Below are 27,185 nucleotides of genomic sequence, written 5' to 3'. Positions count from 1 at the left end.
GAAATCTTGCAGAAACGACCCAAATGCGACAGAAATAACAAAGTACCGAAGGAAGCTGTAAGTGGTAACAGTAGCCTGCCGTGCTGCCCTCCCCACCGGGACCGCTAGAACAAGAATGTTCAACTGGGACGTAAAAAAAACCTGCAGAAACTCCGCCAGGTCCAGTCTAATTATGAACGCCAATCAGCCAGTACAGAAAACATACAGGCTTTATTGTTAGCTGGACTGTGTAAGATAAAGTCCTCTCTTGTGGGATTTGTTTCCGAACCAGAACGCCTCGTGGGAAGTTTGTCCCCGTGTTCTTGTTCCCCCGGCAGACGGCATGACTGTTTCTCCCGGGGAGGAGTTAAAACACGTCTAAAATGTCTATCTTCCAACGTATGTTGATAGAATTTAAGATTTGAATGCTACAATCTAAGTATTACAGTAGTATTGGTGTGATGTTATTACTGTGAACTTTTGTATCTATAATTATTTGACAATAGTTTCTAAGAAAGTTCCCCCTACACACAGAATAGACTCCCCCAGGCAGGCCGCCACATGTTAGAATTGTTGCAACAGAGATCTACGTTCTTTTTTTTGTGTTTTCCTCCAGAATCTTCGTGATTTTGTCGGTAAGAATCTCTACAAAAAATAACACTGCCTTTTAGTTTACAATTTACTGATATCATGGGAAAAGGAAGCCTCCCTTTGACTGTACATGTCGCCGAACTGAGATCAAAAAACCCTTTGGGGCTAGCCGGCTCTCCCTTGAGCTCCCTTTGCATTGTGCCGATTGTTGGGCTTATTTGACGTGGATAAAACTTTTGCTTTTGCACAGTACGTGTGGTATTTTGACCACTGATCATTTGCAATGTTTGCTAGCCCTTTTTGTGCAGCAAAATTACAGTTGAATTGTGCTTATCCTCTGGAGGAATTCTTGCTGATGTCCACAGACAGTGTCACGCCACAGTGCCTTCCTGCGCGGTCGGCGGTCCCCGCTCGATCCAAAACATGCTTTGTTAGGATTAGCGGCTCGTTACGGGGGGCAAATGACCCAAATCTTTATTTCGAAATCTTTCGAAACTTGACACAAACCAATATATATTTCAAATCTATTAAAAAAATGATCTCTTTTGACTGTCACTTTCGAAATGTTTGCAAATTATCATAACAACTTCTAAAACATGGTACTCTCGTATTTCTTTTTTTTGGAAACATTTATGAATATTTCTAAAGATTTGTAATTATATTACAATAATTCGAACATATTACAAATATCATAAAAAAATCCGTGTGGTGACTTGGAATGGACTCTAGAGTGGAATTTGGTTCTGATCAATCTATCGAACAAGATTGCTTCAACAAACACTATGTTTGTGCCAGTCTCCTATTTCAGCTGAAACAACTAGAGAGTGACAACATTTTCACACTAATAGCTTCAAAAAATATCTAATAATACTTGGAAATTGGTTGAAGCAAATTGCCATATGAAATTATTCAAATAGTTAAGTAGTACATGATAGCTATCTTTAGTACGTTAATGAAGGTTAGCTATATCTAGTAGTTCACAAAAGCTTTATTAGTATTAGTACAATACTGGACGCTTCTACTGAAAAAGGATTCTTGAAGACAAAATGGCGGTGAACGCTGCAAAAATTTCTCGCCTTTTTTTGGCAAAACAGCAGCGTTTGGCACATTTTCCACTACAGATGAGGCAAATGTAATTATTCCCCTACTTGTCCACTGTGATGATGTTTACTTCAAAATGCATTTTATAACATTTGAACAAGCAAACAAGATTTTGGAGCACAGCCTTTCTTTCTTTCTTTCTTCATTATTCAAGTAAATATCAAATTGCAACTTAAAAACAACTGTCTTTGTCAAATAAAACAAGAATTTATCAAAGCAGGCTTGTAAATCTGTCGGGTTTGCCCTGATACTATTGCAGTTTGATTTCATTTGTTTCAAACATTTTATGCTTTTATACAAAAATACATCCTAACAGCCAACTGCCATGAAAACATTGCCAGTTCATGAGAATAATAAGCTTATTTTTTCCAACCTTTTGCCCTATCTTGCACAAAAAAACATTGTAACACAATTTTGCAACAGCAACAACAAAGGCTTCAAAACGAACTGCACTTAATTGTAAATTCACAAATATGCAATTCTCTAACTATGAGGAATGCCAAAGGCAAATGGCTACAACAGTCCACAGTTTGCAGTCCCTAGGAGGCGGCTGTCAATTTGAGTTTTTCAGCCTGTTCAGGCGGGAGGGAGGACACCACGTTTGTGAAGTCCTGGGGAAACTTTTGGTGTACGTCTTTCACCATGGCAGTCAGGGCGCTCTGCATTTCTGTACAAGTCAACAAGATAACATCATACTCAGGAGGGCATCTTCAAATTCACAGCTTCAATCGACTGGGCTCTGCCTCTACAACATGAAGCTGATTAACTAAGGATTTTTACTAACCATATAAGATTTTTACAATGTCCTTACACTACATACACCCTGACCATTATATCTGAATCATTATTCATTGATGTATTCAAATGAGTTTTAGATTCACTGTACATTTGTCTGGTTTACCATTAACACCGAATACACCAATAAAGAAATTTTCTAACTATGTCAAAATACAGCAAATTCAATTCAACTCTTAGCAATGCCTTACTAACAAAGTACCTTCATTTATTTGTGTAGTTCCTATGACTTGGGCAAATGCTGTCAGCAACTGGGGCAAGAGTTGCTGGATCTAAAAACAGAAGAAAAAGTAAATAAAAAGTCGCTTTACCAGTCTGCTAGAAAATGTACACCTTTCTGGTAGTTCGAAAATACAGTGAAATATGCTGCAATATGCTTACAATTTAGATACATGTATCTCAATGAAGTTAACTGCTACACTTATAGTTTGGAATGACAAGTGAAGACGTAGTTGTTGAGGTCCTAACCTGAGGATGCCCTGCCTGGTACAGGTGAACCACACACTTGTAGACGGTGGTGTTTTCCTCAAAGTCGTCCTGAAGGGGCAGGTAGCCCACCAGCACAGGGAACACCTGTAGGATCCAATGCAGCTATTGTAGTTATTCCAAACAAGACCAATCTGACAAACATTTTACCTGTCAATCGAACACTATGTAGTATATGGTCCTTATCATGGGGGACACCAAATATTTAAGTTTATTACATGGCAAATATTTTAGTTAACAATCATGAAAACAAACATACCTGAAGGGTGTAATACTTCCAAACAAACAAAGAAGGAATGCTTTGACACTGTTATATATAAAACTCAATCTTTCTGAGGAATGCAATAGAACAAAATAGGAAAAATGTAGCAAAAACAAATGCTATGTTATCCAATGTGTGACTTCGGTATACAAGGCTGAATGACAAATGACGTACTGAATCCATGGGAACAGCACTGATGTTGGTCATGATGAGACGTGCGACTGCCCCACACATGTTGTCCACCACTCTTCTCTGCTGACCGGCTATGGTGGACACCTCCGACAGTGTCTGCAGCATGGCTGGGTAATGTCTTGGGAAAACCAGTCAAGGAAATACTCCAGACATTACAGAGTCCTAAGCCCCCTTCAAGCCCCCTTAAACACAACATCATGTGTTCAAGGAAAAAACATTTATTTTGCAAATTTCCCTACCCTCTTTAAGCAGTGCTGTACATGTATTCCTGAAAATAAATTCTCATTTTCTTGAAGCTGAATTAGACTGAAAGGATACTGATAGAGAGCCTCTCCGCTGTGCTCGGCAAGTACGCCCAGTCCGTACACACCGTTACTCCGCACCTCGTCGTTCTCATCCTTCACCGCCTGGAGGAGGATCGGGTAGAGATGTGGAACAAAAGGCACAACTGCAGCCTTCATACTGGCTATGGCTTCTGAGATGGTTCCCACAGCAAACGACCTCTCAGAGTCAGTACTGGTAATCTTCTGTAACAGGAAAATTTGAGGTCTTTCAGAGGAAGGCAAAAAGCAGAGTACTGTACATCCAGTTTGTTACTTACCACTTGCAACATACTCCATGTAAGCACATAATTAACATATTCTTGGTACTGACTGAACATAACAGAACCTACCCTTGGTGTTGATTGGGCTTTCCACAGTTCTGGTTGGACTTACATATCCTTGGCACTGATTTGACAATACCAAACAGACTCTTGGTGCTGATTGCACATTTTATGTTCCCTTATCCCTGATTTGATAGATGTTGTCCTTGGTGCTGATTAGACATCATCAACACAACTATCAATTTCAGATATATCATAGGAAAGGTAACTAAGGAATTTCACTGAGTAAAACAGAACATTGTTTGTCCAATGATTTAAACAAAATTTATTTCTAAAATAAAAGTTAGTTTTCAACTCCTTACAAATCGTGCTGCCAGGAGGGGCAGGAATCCTGCAAAGAACGGTGCGAACTGCTGTCCTGGTATTGCAACAGCCAAAGCTGGGATGACTTCTCCGGAGTACTCGATCAACATGGTGTCATACTCTGCCTGTTGGAGAAATAAAGAAGACATACAACTAGCTGAGAATATAAACAGTGATCAAGCATTATTGGTAACATTGAAACATGTTATGTATGATAATAGTACAGAATAAGTGTATCAAATTTGTTGGATATATATTCAAAACAAAGAGAATCCTTTAGTATCATGCTAATTTTAAGATGTTATAGCTGACCTGTTGATCATCCTCTGCATCATCATCATCCTGGCAGGCTGTCTGTTAAAAACAAAAAAACAATTGCTTGTAGAAACAAACTGAGAAGGATCACCCCGAAAGGAGTGTCATCACATGCCAGGCAACACTAGTAACTTGTCATGATGATAATATGATAAAGGTCTGCTAAGGTGTTCTTCAAATGATGAATGCTAAATGTCTGAGCGTTTATTAATCTGTGCTCTAGGTGGTTGTGAAAACACTGGACGCAACACCAGATTTGTTGTACCGTAATGATCACTCACTACCTGGTTTCTGATTTCTCTGATGTCTCTTGATATGGTGGACACATTGGCGAGGGAGACACTATCAAAGTGGCTACCAACTTTACTAAAGCTACAGGTTGGTGCAAAATTTTGCGTACCTTTGTCTGGAGAACATCTCTGACAGCCGTCACAATCCCGTCCAGATGCCCCTCACCTGCCACCACCGGAGTCTTGATCTCCTTCAACATCTCTGACAGAACTTCCAGTGTTGTCATGGCAACAGTCCTGTCTGTGTCCTCCCTGACCAGCTGACACATGAGGGGTACTGACATGGACAGCAGCTTGGCTAGTGCTAGCGAAGGAAATACTCCAGTAATTGCCGTTGATATAATGCTATACACGACATTCAGTATTTAGACAACAATGTACCTTATGATTTCCATGTACTTTTGACAATTTTAAAGGATCCAGATATTAAAGGGTTAAAAAAATGTTATACTATTGAGCGAGATCATACATTGACAAGCACTATAACATGTGTGTAACATAAACTGCTATAAAAGTACAAAACTGAGTATAAAATGCACTTCTAAGGCGTGTGTGGTAAACTACCATGCAAAAGGAGGTGACCAACTAGACAAAGTGGACAAAGACAAATGCATATCAGCCTACCCCCTGTACTGTCTTCAGTGTTGGACTGCTGGAAGTGCTTGTGGAGAGCCACACACATCTGTCCCACGGATGTCACTGCTGCCTTTCTGATGGTGGCTGCTGGGTACTGCGAACCAAAACATTTATCCTTCATCGTCTACAGTAAGGAGTTTCATTTCTGTTAGACATGATTCAAAACTAGCCATAGGATGTACCAAAACCAGTCTTAGTATTTTGAGTATATTTACCAAGAGATGGAAATTACATATACACCTGTAAGAAACCAAGTCAATACTACATGTAGCAACATCTGGCTTTAGCTTATGTATCTAAAAAGTATTGAAAAAAGCAACACCACTCAAGTCTAATACATATCTTGAGCCATATCTCAGGAAGAACTAAGCATAGAATATATACCAGCAGCTGTACCAGCCTGCGTTTCTACTTACCTCTATCAATTTGAAGATTTCATTGAAGCACTCCTCTAGGTAAGGCAGGAACGCTGACCTGGAAAGTACGGTTTCTGTTCAAATACCAAAACTTCTGAAATCTTACTGAAGAAAAGCTATCTGCATTTTGATATGAAAAACATGAAGTTACGAATGCCCTCAGAGGGACCTAGATCTGTAGGTTGTATGGATGCCATTATTACCTGGCAAAGCTTAAGTATTTATTATAAAAGGTCTGATTCAGAAAACATTTGCATATCTGAAGTTCCATTTTCTTTGGCGTGATTACAAACACCCTCTTGTTTGTAAAACATGAAATCACCACAGATTTATGAAACAACACAAGAATTTGTTCCACCAGGGCACATTGGAAACTGCAAATAATCAATAGGTTTCCCAAGGTAAAAAATAAAAACACCTGTACAAAGAGCTGTGAATGCAGATATTGAACCTACCCAGAGTTCTCTGCTATTTCCCCAAACGAGTTGCAGGTGTCCTCCTTTTCCTCCAGGTAGGAGTTCTCCACACTGTACCTGTTCAGGGTGCAAACAGAAGGGATGAACCATGTTTTCCTTACTTAGCTATGCATCTTTTATCTATCTATTGAGATTTACCACATCTTATGAAAGGATTGACATAACAGGCAACTTTTACCTTTTCAAGGTGTCATCCCGGATCAGACTGTAAGGTTTCATCCATGCTTTTGAGCTATGCACCCCCAATTTGAAGCTGATCGCAAACCTCAACTATGGGGCTGACAAATTCTAGGAGAAACCTTGTTAAGCATCATGTAAAACCCCTGTTAGACCACTCACCCTTCCACATCATCATCATCTTCCTCTTCACTCTCCTCTGTCAGATCCTCCTCTACAAAGTTCAGAACACCATTGGTCTCATCACTGTGGTGGATCTGTGGAAAGACAAGTGGATAAGATGGATACAAAAAGATGCTTTTGAATGTAGTTTCTGGGTTGTGTGAATGATTTGAGTATCTGCACTTCCTTTCAACATTTCTCTTGACTACTAAAAGGTAAAGTTTAAATCTGCTCCAGAAAGATGGGATACCAAGAATGGCGCAGGTTGTGTGTGAATCTGTTGTGAATCTGTATTCCTATTCAACATTTCCTTTGACTTCTTAAATAGTGATGTTTTAATCTGCTCCATGTCTTGTTAACTAAGTCGTACACATTTTCTGTTACAATATCAACAATATCATATCTACTACAATATCTAGTATCATACCAAGATGTGTAGATTACTCACAATGATTCCTTCTGTTGACCTGAGTGAGGCCAGCATGTGTTTGGTGATGTTGGGGAGGTAGGGGGCCATGTTGGCCTTCAGGACAGTGGAGACTGATGCAAACAGTCCATAGCTGATAAAAAGAAATGTCACTATTGTCACACACATGAAATCATATTCTCTAATATCATCAGTCCACAGGTAACATTATGGAGCCTACCTCACTGTTTTTACAAGTCGATGATATAGCCTTCCTCTTTGCTGGCTATATGAACTTTACTTTTGCTCTTAATTTCTTTTTAAACTTTCCTTTCTGTTGTGTCTGGACAGGTCTGGAATCTCTGGACAGTTAAATTGCTACAACATATTGCAAGTGGAGCTCAGGAAATTTTAGAGCATTCAAAAGCAATCAATGAAAAGCAGACATGTTCCCAGCTGGAGGTCAGTCATCCTTGAAAGAAGACTAGACTAAGTACTAGTACTCCTTCCTATCACAGGGATTCGTGCATTGAAGTTTTTCTTTCTTTCCATCTAAGACGTAACTCCATAATCATAATCATTATCATTATCACCTGCATCTCCTGAGGTCAGGGTCATCGACCTCCTCCACAAGCTTGAGGCCCAGCTGTAGGCACTCCTCTGCCATGGGCAGGAAGTGCTGCTCACCAATAGTCCTGGCAAACATGCCCAATGTGTCTGTGGGGAAAATACCACATAACCCCCATTAACATTAATCCACCGGGTTACATGAATCCACCACATTGGGTTTGAGACATCTCTAGTGCAGCATCCCCAGGTATGCACAGTTTAGATATACAGGAGTACATTATAATTATGCTGGGGAACGTTAGGATGGAGATCTGTTTGGACGTATCTTTTGGAATTATGTTAGGAGATGTTATACCATTAGGTGGTTATCAGTGTGTTTAATTTTCCTTGTACAGTAAAATCTTTTGAGTGAATGAACGTTTGTCTTTTAAATGAAGACAAGATTGTGATATAAGACAAAGTTAAGGCGACTGACCCAGTGCCTGCACCTGTAGCACCTGGTGGGTCTCGGGCAGCACCTGGACGATGTACGGCTTCAGCTGCTCCATCACCTGCGGGAAGTACGGCACCATGGCCTCACCTGCTGCATTAGCTGCAAGCATCCAAAAGAAACAAGTCTTAAGACAGTTAACATTTCTCACATTTCAAAAGACTGGGTATTGAAATACACAATAGACTGTACAATGAAAATATGTACAAACATGTAAAAAACATTCCGTATTTTTCATTGCTTGTCATCAAGCCAAGTCAAGACTGCTATCTAACTCACTATCTATCAATCTACAACCGCTCTGTGACAGAAGTCTGGCTAACACTGAATAATTGAGCTAGTAACCTAACACTGCTGTGAATACATACTCTGTTCTACATACTGTCTGTATTCAGAAGTATTGGTATGAGAAATATTACTAGGTTTGACTCTTACCTATGGCCCCAATAGCACTGATGGCCAGCTCCTTGATGTGCACAGCCTGACTGGTGGTCTGAGCTGACAGAAGACTCTCCATCAGAGCAGGCAGGTACGGCAGGATGTCCTTACCTACATGTACAACATACAGGGTGTCAGGAGGGGAGCTACCATTGGGCTGAAGTATTCCTTTAACTTAGCTTATCTGTGAACCATCAGAAAAGTATCAACAAGAACATGTCAAAATCTGTCAAAATGAGAAGTTGAAGTAAAGATCATCATAAACATTCCATCCTCAATTGAGGTGATGCATAATGCTTTTTAAAGTAGCTAGGCTTGCATTTTCAGCCAAGCACACCATGTCACCCCTACTCTTCTAAATGTGTTGGGTTCTTTTTTCATGTCATTGCCGTTGAATTTCTTCTATTGTAGAATTTCTAAGTGGACAGAACCAATCTATAAATTGTTTCCAAATCACCAAGAAAACTTCCAGGTAGCCACTTGATAATAGAAAAGAAAAGCACCCACCTAGATTTTCAACAAACTCTTCCAGGGCATAGTACGTCTTTGTGATGCCTTCCTTACTGCTGTGTTCACCCTGCATCAGATGGTTGATCAGGAGAGGCACAATGTCGCCATGGTACTTTGTGATTCCAGGCTGAAAAAAAAAACCAAGAGAGTTCAAGTGTTTTCTTTCTTCTCTACTTACACAGTCTTGACTTTAACGGGATACATTGTATCACACACTTTGTCTGACAGAAACTAAAATCTAATTTCCACAAAACATCTTGCCAAGTTCATGACTTGAATTGATCATCCCTAAGTCACTCTTTCACTCACTGGCAAGACTATACATTGTGACATCATAGTGAATTTGTTTTACTGACATCTCTATCTAATATGTGCCCTGCTAGTAACAACCGTAGTGTAGCTCCATCTATATTGCATATTCCTAGAACTGTTTTACTATTACCTGTAGGTGTTCAGAGAACTGTCCCATGGTGAACAGGGCAGCATTCCTGATGATGGGGTTTGGATCAGAGATACCTGCAACAGCACAGAAAGCAAGCACTATATCATTAACAGATTCCATAGAGCAACATTTAGTGAAGCTCAAAACAACTGTAGACTTGAAGACGTCACGTGAAAACATCAAGAGATTCATATTCCAGTAGCACACTAAAAATGCACTTCATGACATGTTCAACCACAATGTCACAGCAGGCACACTTACTTTTGCAGGTGACTTGAAGAAAGGGTTCCAAGCACCTGAAACAAATAGAAGGGAAGATAAATATCACAGCAGAAATATTCAAGCTAATATCATTATTATGTTGATACATTTTCTTTGATTCAGATGGCAATCATTTTAGGATTGCTCCATGTCTACATCCTTACTTCTTCTGGATGTGATCTGAACAGCCCTCTGCTATAACAGCCAATGAGATGAGTCCAGCCTTCCTCTGGTAGGGGTTCTCACTCTCTAGTGCTGGACCCACCAGCTGCATCTGAGGAGAAAAATACAGATTGTCTCTTAAAATGCATTTCAAAGGTTTCAATCCTTCACTGTAAATCATGAAATATTCATGGTAGTTTTATTCATATGTGCTCTGTCTTGATACTATCATATATCGATACTAGTGTATTGTTCCAACTGCAAAGGCTTCCTTTGTCCTCCTACTGGAGCATAAAGCCCCAGTAAACCTTAAATGACTTACAATGTAACTTTGTTAATATCACAAATAAACGTTTTTTGGTGTTTCAAAACAACATAAGAAAATGTAATGTACCAGAGGAGTGATGAGCTTCTCAGGAGGAAGGTTGAGCGCCATGACATCGATGACCTGCGGAATAGACAACATATAATAGTTAACATACCAAAACAAGACTGAGCATCTCAAGTAAGAGTGGTTTGACTTCATGACACGACTGAGGAAAGTAACAAGTCTGTTCATCACAACTGAATTAAGGGCCATTATGATCTGCAGACAACACTGCAGACGGGCTTCACAGGTACTGTCAGCGTGTAAGGAAGAGCTGGTAAATTATCGCTGATGTCACCTGTGATGCAAACGACGTTGGCGTGCTGGCTTCTAACTCGTCGATGAAGGCGTCGTCTGGGTCCTCCTCCCCCTCGGCAGCGGGAGTACACATGATGGGGAACACCACACTCAGGACAGGCTCCACCAGCTTGTGCTTCAGGATGGACTGTGGGGAAGAACATTGCAGTTCCATAACCATCAAGAATGCAACAAAATGAGAGGATCAACTGTAGCATATGTATGTGTCCTTTTTTTAAATCTTAAAATTCTAGAATAAGTTGTAGACCAGTTTGAAAGCTGAAACTAGTGAAAGCACAAAACATGTGCAAAGGGCTGTATAAGGAAGAACTATTGACTGTCATAAAAAATTACTCTCTTAATGGTCCTGATGGTAATACTATTCCTAAGGAAGTTGATTTGGTACCTTTTTCTTGAGCCTTGTGAGCCAGCTGACAAAGGACAATGCCTTCACCCTGATGTTGTCACCCAGTTCGGCGTTACTGGACACCTGGAAAAGGATGATCTACGATTAACTATATTCCATTTCATTCCTTTTGCATCTAAAACAATATTGACGAACATCTAATAACAAACCAGGGTGCAAAATACTTTTTTGAGCCAGGTTGCCCATGTTGCAACCCAGGGCAAATGCTAGGTTGCACATCCAAATTTCAGGTTGCTCCAGCAACATTCACCGATTTCTTCAAATTAAGCTCGTATGTAGCGTATAATACTACTAATATTTCAAAATATTAATTAGATAGTATTGTGTTCCCATTGACTTAACATCTTGTTTAGCCGAGGGCAGTGTGTTTTCGTCTTTTTAGCTCAAATTCCACAATCTATGAAGGGTTTTGGATGGTTTAAAACGAAAAAGTGTTGATTTCTTTATTTCAATTGAAGATTTACCGAATTTTATGAGAGTGACACTGTTTTTGTGAGCTTCCAGGGCTCCGATTGAGATCTTTGGCTCAAAATATAAGGTTGCACACTGCGCTACCTGGGTTTGGAATTAACTTGCACCAACCAAAATCTTGTTGCACTGTGCAACGTGCAACCAGGTATTTCGCACCCTGCAAACGCAATCATAAAATGAGTTACAACGATTTCTGAAAATAGTGACATTTTAGAAACATGATTATATCCAAGGGCTGAATACCGAGAGTCAATAATCAATCATACATGTCGAAAAATATGACAGCATTTAAAAAAGTTTTGAGCATTCACCTCAAGACAAAACTGCATGATGTCCTTCAGATGTGGCACCACAATCGCAACCTCACATTCCACCAGTTCGTCAAATATCTCCAGTGCTTCACATGCTTGGTCCTTGAGAAACAGAACAAAGACATAGTGATCATTACCTGACACCTATAGATGGCTAATACCTCATTGCACTTTGCCACCAGTCAAGATGTTCACAACATTCTGTTTGCACACAGGATAAAGAATCATTTCCAGTGACACCCTCACAATGGATAGAGTAAAGTTAGAGAGGAAGACATGATTCAGCACACTTCACTTCACTACAGGAATACACATAGACTTATCATCAAGTTATGGGTTTACCAAAGGTATTGCGGTAAGCAGTAAGAAATACCTCATCATGCTGGAGGAGGTGTCGTATCACTGCCAACACCTTGGGAATCAGCTTCTGGAATGTTCCCTGCAAAACGAAAGGATGTTCGGGAATCTGACATATTTAAAAACAAAACGTAAGTCTCATATTATCTCCTGCAAAATCCAGTTTCCTATGTCAGTTTTGTCAGAGTTGAACAACTACAGCATAATAGAAGTACGTGTCTACTTTGCTTCTAACACTCTAGAGGGCATTGCTTCACAGTCAATCATGCAACTACATATATGTATTGTCTTCCAATCTCCTGTGTTTAAAAAGTGGGAACTCACAGCCTCATCCGTGCCACAGAACTCAACCAAGGAGGTCATGGCCTGTATGGTGTAAAAAGGTACTGCACGGTTGTCCACATCTTCCAATGTTGTGTTAAACAGTGCGAACAGGGAGGAGAAGTGGGGCTGCAGGCCTTGTGCTGACGTGTCACAAACTGTGCTCAGGACAAACATCCCCATCTGAAAATGTAGTAGAACAATCCTGTACATTCGGTGAAACCATAAACTATAGCAGTGACTGTCATAGCAATTGCATCAAGGAAAATCAAGATATTGTTATCCTGGAAACAGAAAATTGCCATCTATAATGTAATATTCCCATCAAGTCTCCTATTACAGTGTTTCTCCATCAAATGTACACTTCCATTACACTGATGTAATTCTAAATATGTATCGCATGTTGGCATGTTGCTATACCATTTTCCAAGGTTCAATTCAAAACAAAATCTACCTGTGGTATGCAGTATTCTTACTACCAAATCATACATCCAATGGGATAAGCCAACAACAATGTCTTTGGGCTGGTTTTACAACTGATGCTGACCTCTCTCTTGTTGGGCTCATTATCCCTGATGCAATCCTGCATGAACTGGAGCAGTTCTGGCCACCTGCCTTCCTGCAGCTCATGCCTGGCCACAGCTCCAACTATCTGGGCTGCTGCATGTCTCACCGTCCGCCTACAGAACAGGAGTACTGATATCAGCTCTCATGAACAGGGTACTGGAATTAGTCGTGGACTGTACTACCAAACATGGGGTGCGCACCATTGTGATGACAATATGTACATAATAATGAGAAGTTATATTTAATTACATTTACTGTCATTTAAAAGGGACATTGATGACAATGTGAAAATAACAAGATAGATGACAAAAAATCACTTACTCTGGCTCCTGTACCAAAACCTGGAGTAGTGTAGCTTTCAGGCTGTGAAGGAATAATAAAGGACTTAAAATCACAGTGAGTCATAATATAATGTACCATTATTTCATCCAGGGCTACGTTTTAGCAAAACTGCACTATCGGGTGAATAAGAGAAGTGTTATTTTAACAAGAAATAATCCCAGACCAACTGATATAACGATCATGTTACAACAGCATTGATACAGTATGTTAAAGGCATTTAGAGTAAATAAAACAATCACTGAACTAAAACACATGCCAGATTTCCATCTTAACACATAACATGACAGTCACTGAGTATGATTGTCTATAGGTTACTAGTAATATGCAAACATATGACCTGTTTACTTTAACTATTTGAGAGGAAACATTCTTATTACCTGGCCTGAGTTTCTTGATCAAACTTCTTCCATTGCTTGGCGATCTTCCTCCTCAGCAGCACAGCTGCGTACTGACGAACCTGAGGTAAAAAACAACAAATCAAACTAAACCCAAGTCTAATCTAATCCATCAATCATTTCATGGATCTCACTTTACATCAAGGAAATCATCTGAATCAGAGGGAGATAATGAGGAGGCACCTGAAAAATGTCAGAGCTAACTGTGATCTTAAATGTGTAACAGTTATGTGTAGCTTTAGAGGAGTCGCTCATCTATTTTTCAAAATGGAAAGCCTTATCTACAGAACATTCTGATAGCGTGATGTTAAACAGTTATGTGTAGCTTTAGAGGAGTCGCTCATCTATTTTTCAAAATGGAAAGCCTTATCTACAGAACATTCTGATAGCGTGATGTTATTCTACTGTACTACAGAACTGCTTCAACCGCAAACTTCAAACACTGAGAAAACATCCTTTACCCTCCTACCGCAAAATAACACACCGTGAAAGTACATGCATTTACAGAATTTGGGCCATATTTTCTAAAAGAATATATATTGTTGCACAGATAACCAACTGTTTGTTCAGTTCATCTCAGCTGTGTGTTTACCTGTGGGTTCTGTGATGATCCAAGAACCCCACACAGGGCGGGGACGATGGCAGGGTCCTTGTAGGCCTCCTGCAGCTGGGTCGTGGCCTAGGAGTCACAATATGGCACAGTGAATATGTATGCACTGACTGTCAGATATCCCCATTGACCATTGTATCACACATTGGATCAGTGTAAGAGTAAAACTATCATTTTCATATGATGTAGCTGTGAGTCATGAATTACTTTAAACAACATTTACCAACTGCATAATTCAATAGGAGTTATAGGACTGATAGATGGATGGATGGATAATTCAATATGACTCATGTACAAATGTGTGTTCATAGATGTGTCCACAGCAGGGGGGGGGGGGCTAATTACATGTACCATGAATATAATACAGCTGTATGTGTGATTGAGTCATCAGTCCATAGACATGCCCACATGGTGATATCAAGGACAATCAACTCAGTATGGAATCAGAAGCTGATAACAGGGAGATCAACAGCTCTTGCATTATGTTGCATTCACGAAGTACCAGATGTGTATCCACAGATACCGTAACTTCACTTAATTTGGGAAGTCATGAACTCATGCAACAATCAGTAGGTAATCGACAGTGACGACTGTAGACGGAGTTAGTTTTTCTTTTCATTCTTGAATAATTTGTGTACGCCTTCATGTGTGTTTTGACGTGCTTTGTGAAAGTTTGTATTGAATTTTTACCCTTTTAAGTTGGGTTGCCCTGGCTGTATTTTTTACAGCCAAATAAATAAATCAAATCAAATCAAATGATACTGTTACTTAGATCTTGAGCTAAATCAGTGCCATGTTTATAGATCAATGCCCATGGGAATGTAGTTATCCAGGCCCCAGACTTTCCATCAAAGTTTCAAATGTATTGGCTTTGTACTCTACTTTTGTGGACTACATAAGATGACGAAAAAGGAGACATGCATACATTAAAGGACGCCATAAGTCACCATCACGCCAGCTAGTTCATGGGTCAAGTTCATCACTGCCTGGGGCGGGAAAATGTTACAGCACCGCCACATTCTTTCACTCCGCCCCTCCCCATCCCTGCACCACTTCCGGCACTTTTCAGAAGGAATTCCCATAGATCTGACGTCATAGCAAGCTCACAGTGTGACATACTAGATGATAACTTCATGTGCACAACTAACACACCTACCTGCTGTATGACAGCGTTGTCTGGGACCAGCAAGTTCTCCAAAATCGTCTCCAGAGATTGCGCCATTTTCGGACATGTGCAAGCTGACCTCTGACCGTTCCAGGAACCCGGAAGTGATGGCAACAGAACATGTTGAATCAACACGTGTTAAAGTGTTTCGGCTAATAAGCACCAAATTGACGATTTTGTCGTCATCTCAAAATATTGTCGGACTCGATACTTTGAAGTGATATCTACATGGGTCAGATTAAGGGATTTCTGAGGTCGTTGTTTGGCTGCTATCGCCGGGCTGATGACAGATGCAGATATGCCATACAAAGAACATAACTGAATGAAACTTTGCCTTGTCATTGGGCATATGAATTATATATTGATGCACTACTACATCATGGCACTGTAGGTACCACGGTCGACACACTGTGCTAATTCTATTGACAATTCTATTTTTTTGTGGTGGGAAATATGTCACTGTGGAGTGTTCTGTAAGCCTACGATCAGAACACAAAAACAACTCAAACGATGGACTTCTTGAAATAGTCGTTTACAGTGGTACACAGACTGCTGAATCCCAATTTTGGCAGTACAATTTTATTTCTAGTCAAATAATCTTAACATCAATTGAGCCGTACACAACGTTTTTTTGCAATATAACTAATAAACAAACATGCACGAGAAAATCAATACCAAATCAGATCAAAATCCATGTCTCTGTGAGAACAAGCCTACACAGAACTTGTAATCTACTAACGATTGACAGAAATTTAAGAGTAAAACAACGTTCATACATATGGCGCCTTCAACTTTCAACAAACTTTTATTCTACAAAGTTCTGCTGCCTGCAGCAGTGTCACCATACAACAAAACATGGAAACTTTACTAGTTTTGTCAACAATGCGAAATAACACGCCATACATCTATGCTAAAAAAACACCGTACATACTACATGCAATTAGACGGCATAAGTATCAAGACGGTCATCTGCGTACGGGATTTAGAATTTCGAATAATGTGTGTGTTTATCTGTAAAACATGCAAGGATTACAAATTTAAAAAGTTGCAAATCATTCGATATGAATGATGCGGTGAGTACAAGGTTGGCATTTGCTGTATGGTTTATTTTGTATCTTCTCTGTATTAAAGCCATTTGAATTCTCTCAACAAAATGGACAGAACAAGCCACAGAAGCACAACATGGTCAAACTCAATACACGCCTGACTAAACTCCACTTACTTTACAACTTGTTAAAAATACAACTTCAAGAAAACGGGGCATAGCTTTTCCAACCACTGCATGGTATCTTGCACAAGGACAATTAAGTTTCTTTAATTCAACTGTTTCCATACTATGCAAACTTTAGTGTTCGTGTTTTTATCAAGACGTCCCTGGGAAGAAACATTGCATTGGGTGCAGGCTTTCAATCATTTGTTGCAAATTGATACTTTATCTCGAATAAACATTTCATTTGCAGGTGGGAAGCTATATCCTGTTTTCCGGATGTTTGAATCATTGATTGACACCGACACAGCACGTATCACACAGTAGACATACAACCACGTGCACACTAGGATATCATTGTGCTCAATATATACTGGTCCCTGGAACTGTTACTTGATTCAGTTCTACACAATTTGCTGTTTTAGGGCCGGTGAGACTTCACCCTGTAGTGTAAATTTGGCTGCGAAAATATATGTATCAAAAGACGTCTGTAGTCTAAAATACAGTACTAGTAGTTGTAAAAGGTACTTAAGGTTGTAGTGTAAAAATGGAATGTTTCCAGTTTGATCCCAAGTCCTTAGCTCGTAGAAGGACCCGCCACCGGAGACGCCTCACGAAATCCTTGGGTCGCGGTCGCCTCTCTTCCCGGCGACTGTGCACTGCGCCGCACGGGCCCCAGCCAGATGTGTAGGTCTGGCGTTATGAAATGACGAAACTTTTGCATCACCACACAGCCAATGGACTCTATCCCGTCATGTGAAATGACCTGAGGAATGAATAGCAAGAGTGATAGAGTACAAAGGTCTACAACAAAATGATACTTCTTGTTGTGCGTTTGCGTGTCGCAAGTGGTGCCGTTCTTTTCCATGGATAAGCGACAGAGGGATAAAGCGGTCCGTAGGTTAAAATTCTGATAACTGTCTTAAAATCAACTTATTAACAATCCAGAAGAATTTTGCTGTCAATGTGATATTTGATTTAAACACTTTAGTAGTCACCAAGTCCAAAGCACAAGTAGTGTTCTCTACAGCCATGCCTCGTGGTTTGGAGTTAGTCTCTACAAGACTGCCAGCGCTGGCTGTATGGAGAATAATTTTGCGTGGGGAGTTTGGCCACCATAGGGTATTGTTAATCTTCCCGCGGACTGACTCCTCCGGCCAATGTTTCCCCTTTTTGTCGAATTCTGTGATCCAGTACCCCAGTAGAAAGGCCTAGTGGAGGCTAGTTTGGAGTCAATACGAATTTCTCAACGTCCGTCAGGAGAGTTTATGGGTGAAGCAGACCTTTTCACACACATGACCAGTCTCTTCACATGTCCACAAGGTACTAGTACCACTGTGACCTCTCTTGACAAAGTTGTCAGTCCAAAGGGTTTATATTTCCCTCCCCGGTCAGCTTAATCTGTGAGCTTCCCCGGGAGGGAGGGGGCGCTAACATGGTTAACCTGCCATGACGAATTGACCTATCAGCACGGCCCTGTTTCTCACACAACCGTGCAGGTGCAGACAGAGAGGTCATCCGGCCACCGACAGGTCAACCACCACTGGGGATATTCCTTTCACAAATGGCTGTTTAAAGTCTAGTAAACGGTCTTAAGAGAAACAGACATTTTCTTAACTGACCCTAAGAAAGTAAGATCTTTATAAATGTTGACATTACGTTTATCGACTAACAGTTGTCAGAAGGACAATTACGAGGATAGTTGCTTCCCATGGATTAACAGTTGCTCACTTTCATGGTTGTTTTAGAAAAAGGTGGGCGAAACATTAACATAAAAGACTTTCATATCTTAGACATGACATACCCGTACAACAAAATAGAGTGGAATGGGTGGACAGTTAAAATTTGGCACTCATATTTAGATTCCACAGGGCAAGGGCATTCAGACTGTAACAATAAGTTCCCGCCCATTCCACCTTTATAGAAATCAATAACGCTATATGTTTGAAAGGTCCTGTACTACAAATCTCAAGGTTGGACAGTCAACTTTGTTTGCGTGAACTTAGACACGAACGAACGGAGAGGAAAGTTGTTGTCGATACTGAGGTGAAAACTTGAAACAAGAACTTGAACGCGGTTCACAACATTTTGTCAAGATTTGTAGGTTTTCGCGCTTCAGCTTTCGTGGTCATCAGAATCAGACGACTCTGTGGTCGTGTGTCCGTTCTCTGTCCCAGTGTCTTCTTCAGTCTCTGTCTCGGTCCCTTCGGGAGTCTGCATGTCCCATGCCGCCGGCGTCTCCTCCGTGCGAATGGTGGAGCTGGACGTGTCGGAGTCCGTGCGCTTCATCCAGATGTGCCTCTCCGGAGAAACGTAGTGCCTGAACTTTCTCAGCTCTCGGCAGCCGATGGAGTTGAAGCTTTCCTCCATCACCTGGGAACAAGATCTTCTCATTTACAGCCTTTCTTAAACACTTACCTTGGAGTTTACCTGTCTCTAGTTGGACTGTTGGGTAGTGTTAGTAAGGGGATTATCATCACAAACATCTTGGGTACAGCGGCACACGATGTCTTCACAGAAAACACTTAATCTTGCTAACCTAGACCCAGGGTTCACAAAGCAAACAATCTCAACACATAACTAAATTTATGTGAACATTAATTGTTATAACGTCACAATAATAAATGGGTCGATGTCGTGGTGAATCTATGGGAGACACTCTGCCAGAGACTAAATCATAAACGGTAACATCTCTATCATTCACCTGTTTTGGAGGCGACTAAACATAATGTTATAAGACTTCGCTTACGAGGCGTTTGTGGGATCAACACGCGTACGTACGGACTGGTCCACCGTGACTGGTCACACATGGCCATGATATGTGAAGCATGTGTGCCTTCCTCAGTTATCGCTGGTTCTCCCTATCCATGGTAAGCAAGCAACAAGGGGGAACCAGCGGTAACAACGGAAAAAGACACCCAGGCTATGGTAAACGAGGATTACAAGTGACAAATTGAGACTAGACAGAATGATGATGTTGCTTTTCTCCGATCTCTAACTAACATGGCTTTAACAATCAAACGTTCTCACCTCCACGTGTATCTCCTCGGACCCGATGACCATGACGCCACTGTGGAGTTGTTTCTTGACCGTGGCATGCACACCTTTGCTCTGGACAGGGTCTCCCTTCTTAGGGAGCTTCAGTTGTTCCAGGATTTCCGACTTTATCGTAACCACGTCACTACCCGAGTCTACCAAGAATTCTGTGAAAAGAATATACTTTTAACCTCCGGGAACAAACAATTTTATTTGGACCAATTTTGCGCTCTAGTTTTGCTTCTCGTAGTTACCGAAGTAACAGTACAAAAGTTAGGTTTAAAACTCTAATTTCTACAACAAAGTTCTTCAAAAGAATAGTATGACACTAATGTATAATTCAAATTTTAATGCTACAATCTCATGCATCCTAGGCAATTTCTCGCCTCCTTAGCAGGTTCAAAGAGTCGGATTTTTTTGGGCTCACAATGTGCTTTTTCCAATGGCATGTCAATTCCAATTGTGGTTGGTTTAATGCGGGCCTAAGAATAGGAAGCTAGACAATTTCCGAGAAATTACAACTTCAGCTGCAGGGCTGACTGGTGACGTTATCTAATAAAAAAAAACTTTATGACATCATCGCCACACGGAATAGAAACGTTGACGGACGAGAAAAAATGACACTAAAGTTGTGAAAAGTCATACTTGGAAGCTATCCGTTGTGGAACCCCGCAGGGCCACATAACATTTTCTGTTTCTATGTAGAATGGGGTAAAGCTTAACGACAGTTTAATCATCAAGTTAAGTGGATTAAGGGGATTACGGTGTTGACTGGAACTTCTGGACTGTGTCTATAACAACAACTTTCATACAAGCAATGACTCACAGAGGCCGAATCGTAAACCAGTTCTCAGACGCTGCAACTAGTACATCAAAGCTTTCCTCGTATCTCATTTGTACGTCTTTGATCGTACTTATTGCATTGATAAGGACAATCGCCGTTAAGGAATTTTGCAAGTTGCCATGCAGCGTGGACACGCTTTGGATTTTGCCAGACAGATGTGACCGATTTCTAAACACTGTAAAGTAAACTCGGTACAGAAGAGGGTAATTCTAACGATAACATCGCCGGTAACCGGAATATGTGCTTGTGAGCTTCTGGTGGCTGTTGTAAGAAATGTGGTCGCACCTGTTTCCGGAGGACGCAAAAACACATGCCGGATAGCGACTGTACAACATTGCAGTAGTACAGGTGTACAAATAGTGTGTAGTGAAACGTATTATTACTACCCGAGCACAGGGATTAACGACATTTAAAAATACACACAAACAAACGTTCATAATCTGACGGTACAGAACCACCCAGACGTTTGACTGAAATAAGGGGAACCAAACAAAAATCACCAAAAGGTGCCCAACTTATTATATTACAAGTCTACACGCGCTTCACCCTTAACATGATTTCAGACCGATCAAAGATTTATTCTGATGGATTTCACAGAAAAACATTTGTTCCTACTAATATTGTCTAATCAAGCAGGTTTATAAAACATCCGTGGTCTAAGCTTGCAACTATTTATCTACGAGCTCAAGCGTCCTGTCAAGAACCGTGGGTGATAATGGATTAAGACAAGACATCGGGGTGCCCTACAGGTGATAGGACTAACCGTTTGGGGGCACGAGGCCACGCTACCAAGCCCAGCGATCCTAACCGCTTACAGATGCGTTAAACTCCTTGATAACAGCTATAATAGGGATGTGTCAAGAAGGATAGCCGAGGAAATTGCTACCGACAGTCACCCAGAAGTGATAATAGGTGCTTCTTTGTTGGCGAAACTGAGGAGAGGATTAGTAACGGTTCGGGACGTTCCCTGAAATTAATTGAAATTGATTCCAGTCCATTAGAATGGATACTTTATGTCATCGTCTTTATTGTCTTGCTTTTTGAGAAATTGAGCACGGAAAGTTGGCAGCAACAAGTGCACAGCGATAAGCCATGCATGTGTCGTGGCATACACGGATATACCGTACCAAACGTTTAAACAGGTGGTTTTGTGGACATATGGTGCGCCCGTAGGTTTGTCTGGTGGGACATCTAACAGAGACACTATTGAACACTGTTGATTAGAGTCATTATCCCTCATCACAGCTGCAACTCTCTTCCTGTGAATCACTCTGATAATTGTATGTTCTGTGTGCATAGCGCCACATCATGATTTAATTTCGACCTAACCCTGTACTGATGTTTACAAAAGGAAGTTCCTCAATCGGCATTTTATCTAGAATACAAGTCCCTATCAGACCACCTAGAAAACTGTCAGATCTCATTATCTATCTTGACTCTCCTAGTTTCTAGAGCGTGGTGGTAAAAAATTGCAGACATCCAAGAGTTGACCCCACGTGCGTCCATGGAAAATTGACGGACACAAAGGGGCTACTAAAAGTAGTTGGTATCTCTCCTGTTCTTAGGCTTTGTTGCTTTTTTACCGCACCGCACCGCAGCGTATGTTATCAAACTCGCGGTTATCCTGTATATTTTCGGATTATCATGGTGGTACTGCGGATAGCGGACGAAAACAATTCAGGGTAGCGCCCAGAGATACAAAATATCGCACAGAAACCGTACAATGCCCAAATTAGATTTAACGCCGTAAAAACGAGTTCTGCCTAAACTCCAGTCGATCTGGGTTCATTTCCGAGACCTGGCCTTCCCTGTCAAGTGGTTGACCTCCGCTGATTTCTCACTTTAACAGATGTTGCCGATGGGACTTTGGCGATGAATCAAAGTCAAGCGTTTTGCTGTGAAGTTTAGAGGAGCACAGTTTCTTCGCTTGTGAACGTGTAAGGTGATCTTAAGGGCGGGAACGGGTGTCGTTTGCTTCGGCCAGGTGGGCACAGGAGACTCCCTGGGACCAGGTTATGGCAACTTTTCCCAGGAACTCTGATCCAAACAAGTGGTAGTTTTGAACTGTTAAGCAGGTCTTTCGTGTATCAATCGAGAACGTCAGCAAATTGAGTTAGACACAACTTTCAATGACATTGGGGTCGCAAAGAACTGCGTGCTATGATACTTCTTGGGAACGGACATAGATTATTTAATGATTCTGGTTTTAAATCCCCCCCTTCCAACTAAGGCATTAAAATTGCAACTTTGCCCTTCAGTTTATGGGTGAAATTGTAACAATGGAGGAAAAACATTAAAGATTATGAAAATTGGCCAGGTCTGATGGTTAAGATATATTCTTAACATATACCTCAGTCATGGTTATCTTGTACCTTAATCAAGGTCGCTATATTGGGCTATAGTTGTTCTAGTTATTTCTTTTATAATCAAGTTGAGCCTTACCTCTCTCCACACTCTGGCCGTTCGGATCCGGTGACTTGATGGTGGCTTTGACACACAGAAAGTCGCAGATGGCGCCCTCTAACGCCGCGGGTCGGCTCCAGTAGCCGTACGCAATGGCCGTCTCTGCCTCCGTCTCCACGAAGCTAACCCGTTGTCGTTTTCTTAGCTTGTTCACTGAAGCAAAAAAAAAGAGCAGCAATGCGCTAAGTTCTGTACTGTTAACATGTTAGGTGGTGCATGTATGGTACTATTGTGGAATCAAACGCCACGGACAAGGTTAAGGGAATGGGAATATGAACTTAAAAACTTCTCTGTCACGAAGAATTTTCGTGAGTAGTGCATAATGTACATGTACTATAAATTCAGTTTGGAGTTTCATGGTCACAGTCGGTGTTCCGAACTGTGACCATTGTATATTTCTTTTGTTTCAATCATTTTCCGTCGAAGCTGTATAGCCTGTTTCTTTCTACAACATGTGATAGATAGTGCAAATATTCTGTGTAGCACTCAACATCGTCTGCCCTTTTGTAAGCGATATCTCTTGTTCAATTAAGGGCGACGCTACACACCGCCCGCACGGTCACTTGACCTCCGTTATTAGTCGGAGACATCGAACAATGTGAAAAACTTGCTTTGTTTGAAACCGTTTAGGCTAACCGTTTACTTCAAGATACAACTGTAATAAACACAATTTCAATATTCTTCTAGTACACTTGTTGTACAGGGGATCTTCACAGAAATGCTATCGTAGTTTGAGTGCAAAGCGGAATGGTCTTTGATCGCTGGCCCTCACTAGACTGACAAGGCCGCCAAGGAGAAGCTCGTCCGTACCGCTCAGAACAGTTGTTCCCCGAGGACTCCGCACTTGGTGCCGGCGCCCGCTAGTGTGTGGTCTTATTAGCAGCCCTGCACCTGCACCAATTGCAGTTCATATAGCGTGCAACTATGTCACGTCATGGAGTAAAAATCCGCCAGTTCGCATTTAATTGTCGTACAAGACATTGCGGTTCTTTTGCCGATACAACACCATGTGTTCCGGATATAATGTCACAGGAAAATAACGACGCAATTTCCCCCAAACAACATGTGTGCCAAACTCTGTATCTTTTGTAAAGTTACCATGCTACCATGTCGATATATTGGTTTGAAGGAAGTGGACGAAGTTGTTTTTTTAATGTTGGAAAGGTCTGAAATGTGATACATGTATAAGTGATATAGGTACAATTGTAAGCCACCACTATAACTTACTTTTGCCCTCAAATGTAGAGCATACCAGTATATTGAGACGTCTGCTCACTTTAGAAAGTTGCACTGGTAAATCACATCTTACGGTCATAACCCCGAAAGGGTTGAAATATTAACTTCTGAAAACATTTTCAAACCTTTCTCCTGCTAGAGCTGATATGTATCTGTATAGGTGGTCTGCGTGTTGGTCTACACCTGTGAGAACAGGGGATAGTGTGTCGTGTTGGCGGTTCCTAAGTCAAACGTTTTCCTTTTGTGTCTCAAATAGGATGGTGTGACAGGAAGCGACGAGAACTTGAGTAAATACTGACGGATTAATAATTCGCTTTTGGCGTGCTCCCAAGACAAAGGCCTGCTTGACTTGGAGAGTCGTGCGCGTCCCAAATTTAGAGAAAACGGAAGGAAACAGCTGACAGGGTAATCTGGAGGGGAAACAAGCCATCCCCGCAATGATTCTGATGTTAGGAATCCACTAATGAATCGTAATTGCCGACTAAGAAGTTAAGTAAAAGTACACGTAAACAATGAGTAAGTACATCACCGCCTTGGGACAGTAAGATGCCGTGTAGATTCTTTGGTAAACACAAGAAATAAAGGCACATATAACTAACGAGGTTATTCATGTAGGCAGAAATACGTCTTAAATGGATCGCCCCTGTAAGCATTTATCTGGTTTAAAAGATTTGTACTGTCATAATCTGTTTTGTCATCATCATCATGTACGTACAACTTGAGAACTTGAAAGGTACAACGTAGCTTGAAGGAAATGCATGTATTTCAGATAAATGTTGGTTATTATTAGATCGTAGGGTAGTGAGAACTTTGTCGTGTTTTGGGGGATTAGAGAGCCTAGCCGCTGTAGCTTCGAAAGAAAATTGTAAGATCTCCACAGACATTACTGGAATATAAGTATTTCAACTTTGTTACATCTGTATTCTTGAACGCTGAATATTCAAAGAAAGTCAGAGTATTTTGCTCGTGTGTGCATTTGGCACACAGACGTCTTTAATACAAGGCACCGCACAAACAATGGGCGTCACCCAAGAAGCTATACCGTGATGCACCAAAAAGCGCGCCAAACACACAGTCGGGGTAGAGCAGCGCTCTGCCTAAAATAGCAACACATACGTCACGAAAAATCCCCGAATCTTTTGTTTCAACGTGTGGGCAGTAGAACAGTTCTGGTCACTTCCCTATTTCTTCAAAACACTCTTAACAGTAACAAAAACACCAGACGGAAAGCACAGCACCAAAAATATGTTGGAAGTTGGAACTTTGGTGCATACCTGCTTTTGTGAGCCGGTTCTTGTGTGATGGTAGTGTGATTTCGAGGTCGTCAAATGTTGCAGGTCCTGGGTCCATTCTCTCGATGGCTTCCAAGTCAGCGTAATCACTAGCCAGGAAGTTGCTGAAATAGTAGTCAAGTCCATGTTCTCGTAGGAACTGCATCACCCGATGCTCGTCCGATACTTCGTGAACGGTCGCTGGTGGGGAAAACACACAATCTAGGTCAGACTTTGTTTAGGTATAACAATGCAAAAATCTGCCAAGCAATGGAGGGGGTGGGTGAAACTAGTCAAGGTTATTAAGGTTATCAGTAGCGTATCAAAATTTAAAGAAAAATCGACCACGTTTAGTAAGTAAACAGTGCTGCAGTGAATATACACAAATAGTGTACATAAAACGCCTATTACAACTTTGCACACACCCACACAAAAATTGAATATTACAGTCATTGACGCATATGTGCCAATTACCCCCGAGTGTTCGCGTACTGTATCGTGGTGCGCCTAGGGATTCCTGGTTTATTCATTTTATTGGAGCTCTTTGTCAGATGCAGGGGTATTACTCAGCCAGTGACTCACGCTGTGTGCAGCAGTAGAGTGGTGGCGATGACGTATTTGATTAGCCTCAGAGCCTGGCAGGCCTGGAGCCTGACTCGGTGTGAAAATGTTTACATGAGATCCGGGCAAACTTTCTCTAACTACTGGTCCAAGCTTGCACCATTCTGGACATCTAGCAGGTGCTTTACTGAAAATCATTCTAAGAGAACATGGGCGACACACAAACTCTTCAAACAGCTGGAATAAAATCAAAACAACAGATATTAAAGGTATGTTTGGCACAAAGGCCCTGGTAAGTGCTATCACCGATTGCAATGTGTTGCAATTGTTGAAGACATCGTTTGAATATACAAAACACATATACTTTCAATACATATTGACTGGGTATGAAGGTCTCACCTGCTGCTATTATTCTGCCCCTGTGCTCTTCATCTGTGATGTTCATACTGTCCAGGTCATCCAGTGTTAAACCCTGAAAATCAGAGTCTTCGGTAAAACCCCTAGTTTTAAAATCTCCAACATACGTCTCCAGTCCCAATGGCTGCAGGAAATCTAGAATAGGCTTATTTTCTTCCATTTGGAAAGAAATCAGCAGGCAGAAAAAAAACAGAACTTGTTGCTACTCCAGCATTTCATACGAAAGAAAGTTGTGACTGCAGGCATCCCGCGTTGGTAAAACATCCCCGGACAGGCCCCGCCCCCTTGCCGGTAAAGCAACCACACGATTGGTCCACTGGGATGTGACGTCACGAAAAAAGGGGGCCAAACCTCACTTGCCCAGACTTGTCCACCTTTCGCGCGTCTTTTCTATGC

At 41.2% G+C, this 27,185-nt stretch overlaps 2 protein-coding genes across 4 annotated transcripts; both read right to left on the bottom strand.

Annotated features, from left to right (window-relative positions):
• Positions 1-1,538: 1,538 nt before the first annotated feature.
• Positions 1,539-15,870, bottom strand: LOC136439230 (importin-4-like). 2 transcript variants are annotated; one of them, XM_066434510.1, is made up of 31 exons: positions 15,746-15,870; positions 14,572-14,658; positions 13,962-14,041; positions 13,564-13,605; positions 13,223-13,355; positions 12,679-12,858; positions 12,371-12,436; positions 11,998-12,099; positions 11,195-11,278; positions 10,790-10,936; positions 10,519-10,572; positions 10,127-10,236; positions 9,963-9,997; positions 9,702-9,775; positions 9,257-9,386; positions 8,747-8,860; positions 8,297-8,413; positions 7,845-7,968; positions 7,294-7,405; positions 6,846-6,940; positions 6,486-6,563; positions 6,031-6,088; positions 5,603-5,708; positions 5,089-5,282; positions 4,686-4,727; positions 4,373-4,498; positions 3,725-3,933; positions 3,389-3,524; positions 2,935-3,039; positions 2,669-2,738; positions 1,539-2,338 (listed from the first exon to the last, which is right to left on the bottom strand). In XM_066434510.1, exons 1-31 carry the CDS (start codon positions 15,809-15,811, stop codon positions 2,211-2,213), a joined length of 3,204 nt encoding a protein of 1,067 aa, XP_066290607.1. In that variant the 5' UTR covers positions 15,812-15,870; the 3' UTR covers positions 1,539-2,210. The 2 variants fall into 2 exon arrangements, with proteins under 2 accessions (XP_066290607.1, XP_066290608.1); XM_066434511.1 differs by lacking the exon at positions 15,746-15,870 and adding an exon at positions 15,515-15,544.
• Positions 15,871-16,540: 670 nt separating this feature from the next.
• Positions 16,541-27,059, bottom strand: LOC136439228 (uncharacterized). Of its 2 annotated transcripts, none has more exons than XM_066434508.1 (5): positions 26,772-27,057; positions 25,815-26,012; positions 23,284-23,457; positions 19,992-20,164; positions 16,541-17,727 (listed from the first exon to the last, which is right to left on the bottom strand). In XM_066434508.1, exons 1-5 carry the CDS (start codon positions 26,947-26,949, stop codon positions 17,539-17,541), a joined length of 912 nt encoding a protein of 303 aa, XP_066290605.1. In that variant the 5' UTR covers positions 26,950-27,057; the 3' UTR covers positions 16,541-17,538. The 2 variants fall into 2 exon arrangements, with proteins under 2 accessions (XP_066290605.1, XP_066290604.1); XM_066434507.1 differs by lacking the exon at positions 16,541-17,727 and adding an exon at positions 18,946-19,334 and having other exon boundaries at positions 26,772-27,059.
• Positions 27,060-27,185: the final 126 nt, after the last annotated feature.

Source organism: Branchiostoma lanceolatum, chromosome 7 (genome assembly GCF_035083965.1).
Source record: "Branchiostoma lanceolatum isolate klBraLanc5 chromosome 7, klBraLanc5.hap2, whole genome shotgun sequence".
Classification (NCBI taxonomy): domain Eukaryota; kingdom Metazoa; phylum Chordata; class Leptocardii; order Amphioxiformes; family Branchiostomatidae; genus Branchiostoma; species Branchiostoma lanceolatum.
The sequence above is the reverse complement of the archived record's forward strand: the minus strand, read 5'-3'. Positions and strand labels throughout refer to the sequence as shown.

What these genes read in the sequence shown, in the direction of transcription:
- LOC136439230 (XM_066434510.1), bottom strand. Translation starts at nt 15,811, where the DNA reads ATGGCGCAATCTCTGGAGACGATTTTGGAGAACTTGCTGGTCCCAGAC. An exon ending in CAGTGCTATTGGGGCCATAG is followed by an intron (nt 8,414 to 8,746) that starts GTAAGAGTCAAA and finishes GGATGCTTGCAG; the next exon opens with CTAATGCAGCAGGTGAGGCC. An exon ending in ATGCAGAGGATGATCAACAG is followed by an intron (nt 4,499 to 4,685) that starts GTCAGCTATAAC and finishes TTTCTCCAACAG; the next exon opens with GCAGAGTATGACACCATGTT.
- LOC136439228 (XM_066434507.1), bottom strand. Translation starts at nt 26,949, where the DNA reads ATGGAAGAAAATAAGCCTATTCTAGATTTCCTGCAGCCATTGGGACTG. An exon ending in GAACCGGCTCACAAAAGCAG is followed by an intron (nt 23,458 to 25,814) that starts GTATGCACCAAA and finishes TTTTTGCTTCAG; the next exon opens with TGAACAAGCTAAGAAAACGA. An exon ending in CCGAGGAGATACACGTGGAG is followed by an intron (nt 19,335 to 19,991) that starts GTGAGAACGTTT and finishes TCTTGTTCCCAG; the next exon opens with GTGATGGAGGAAAGCTTCAA.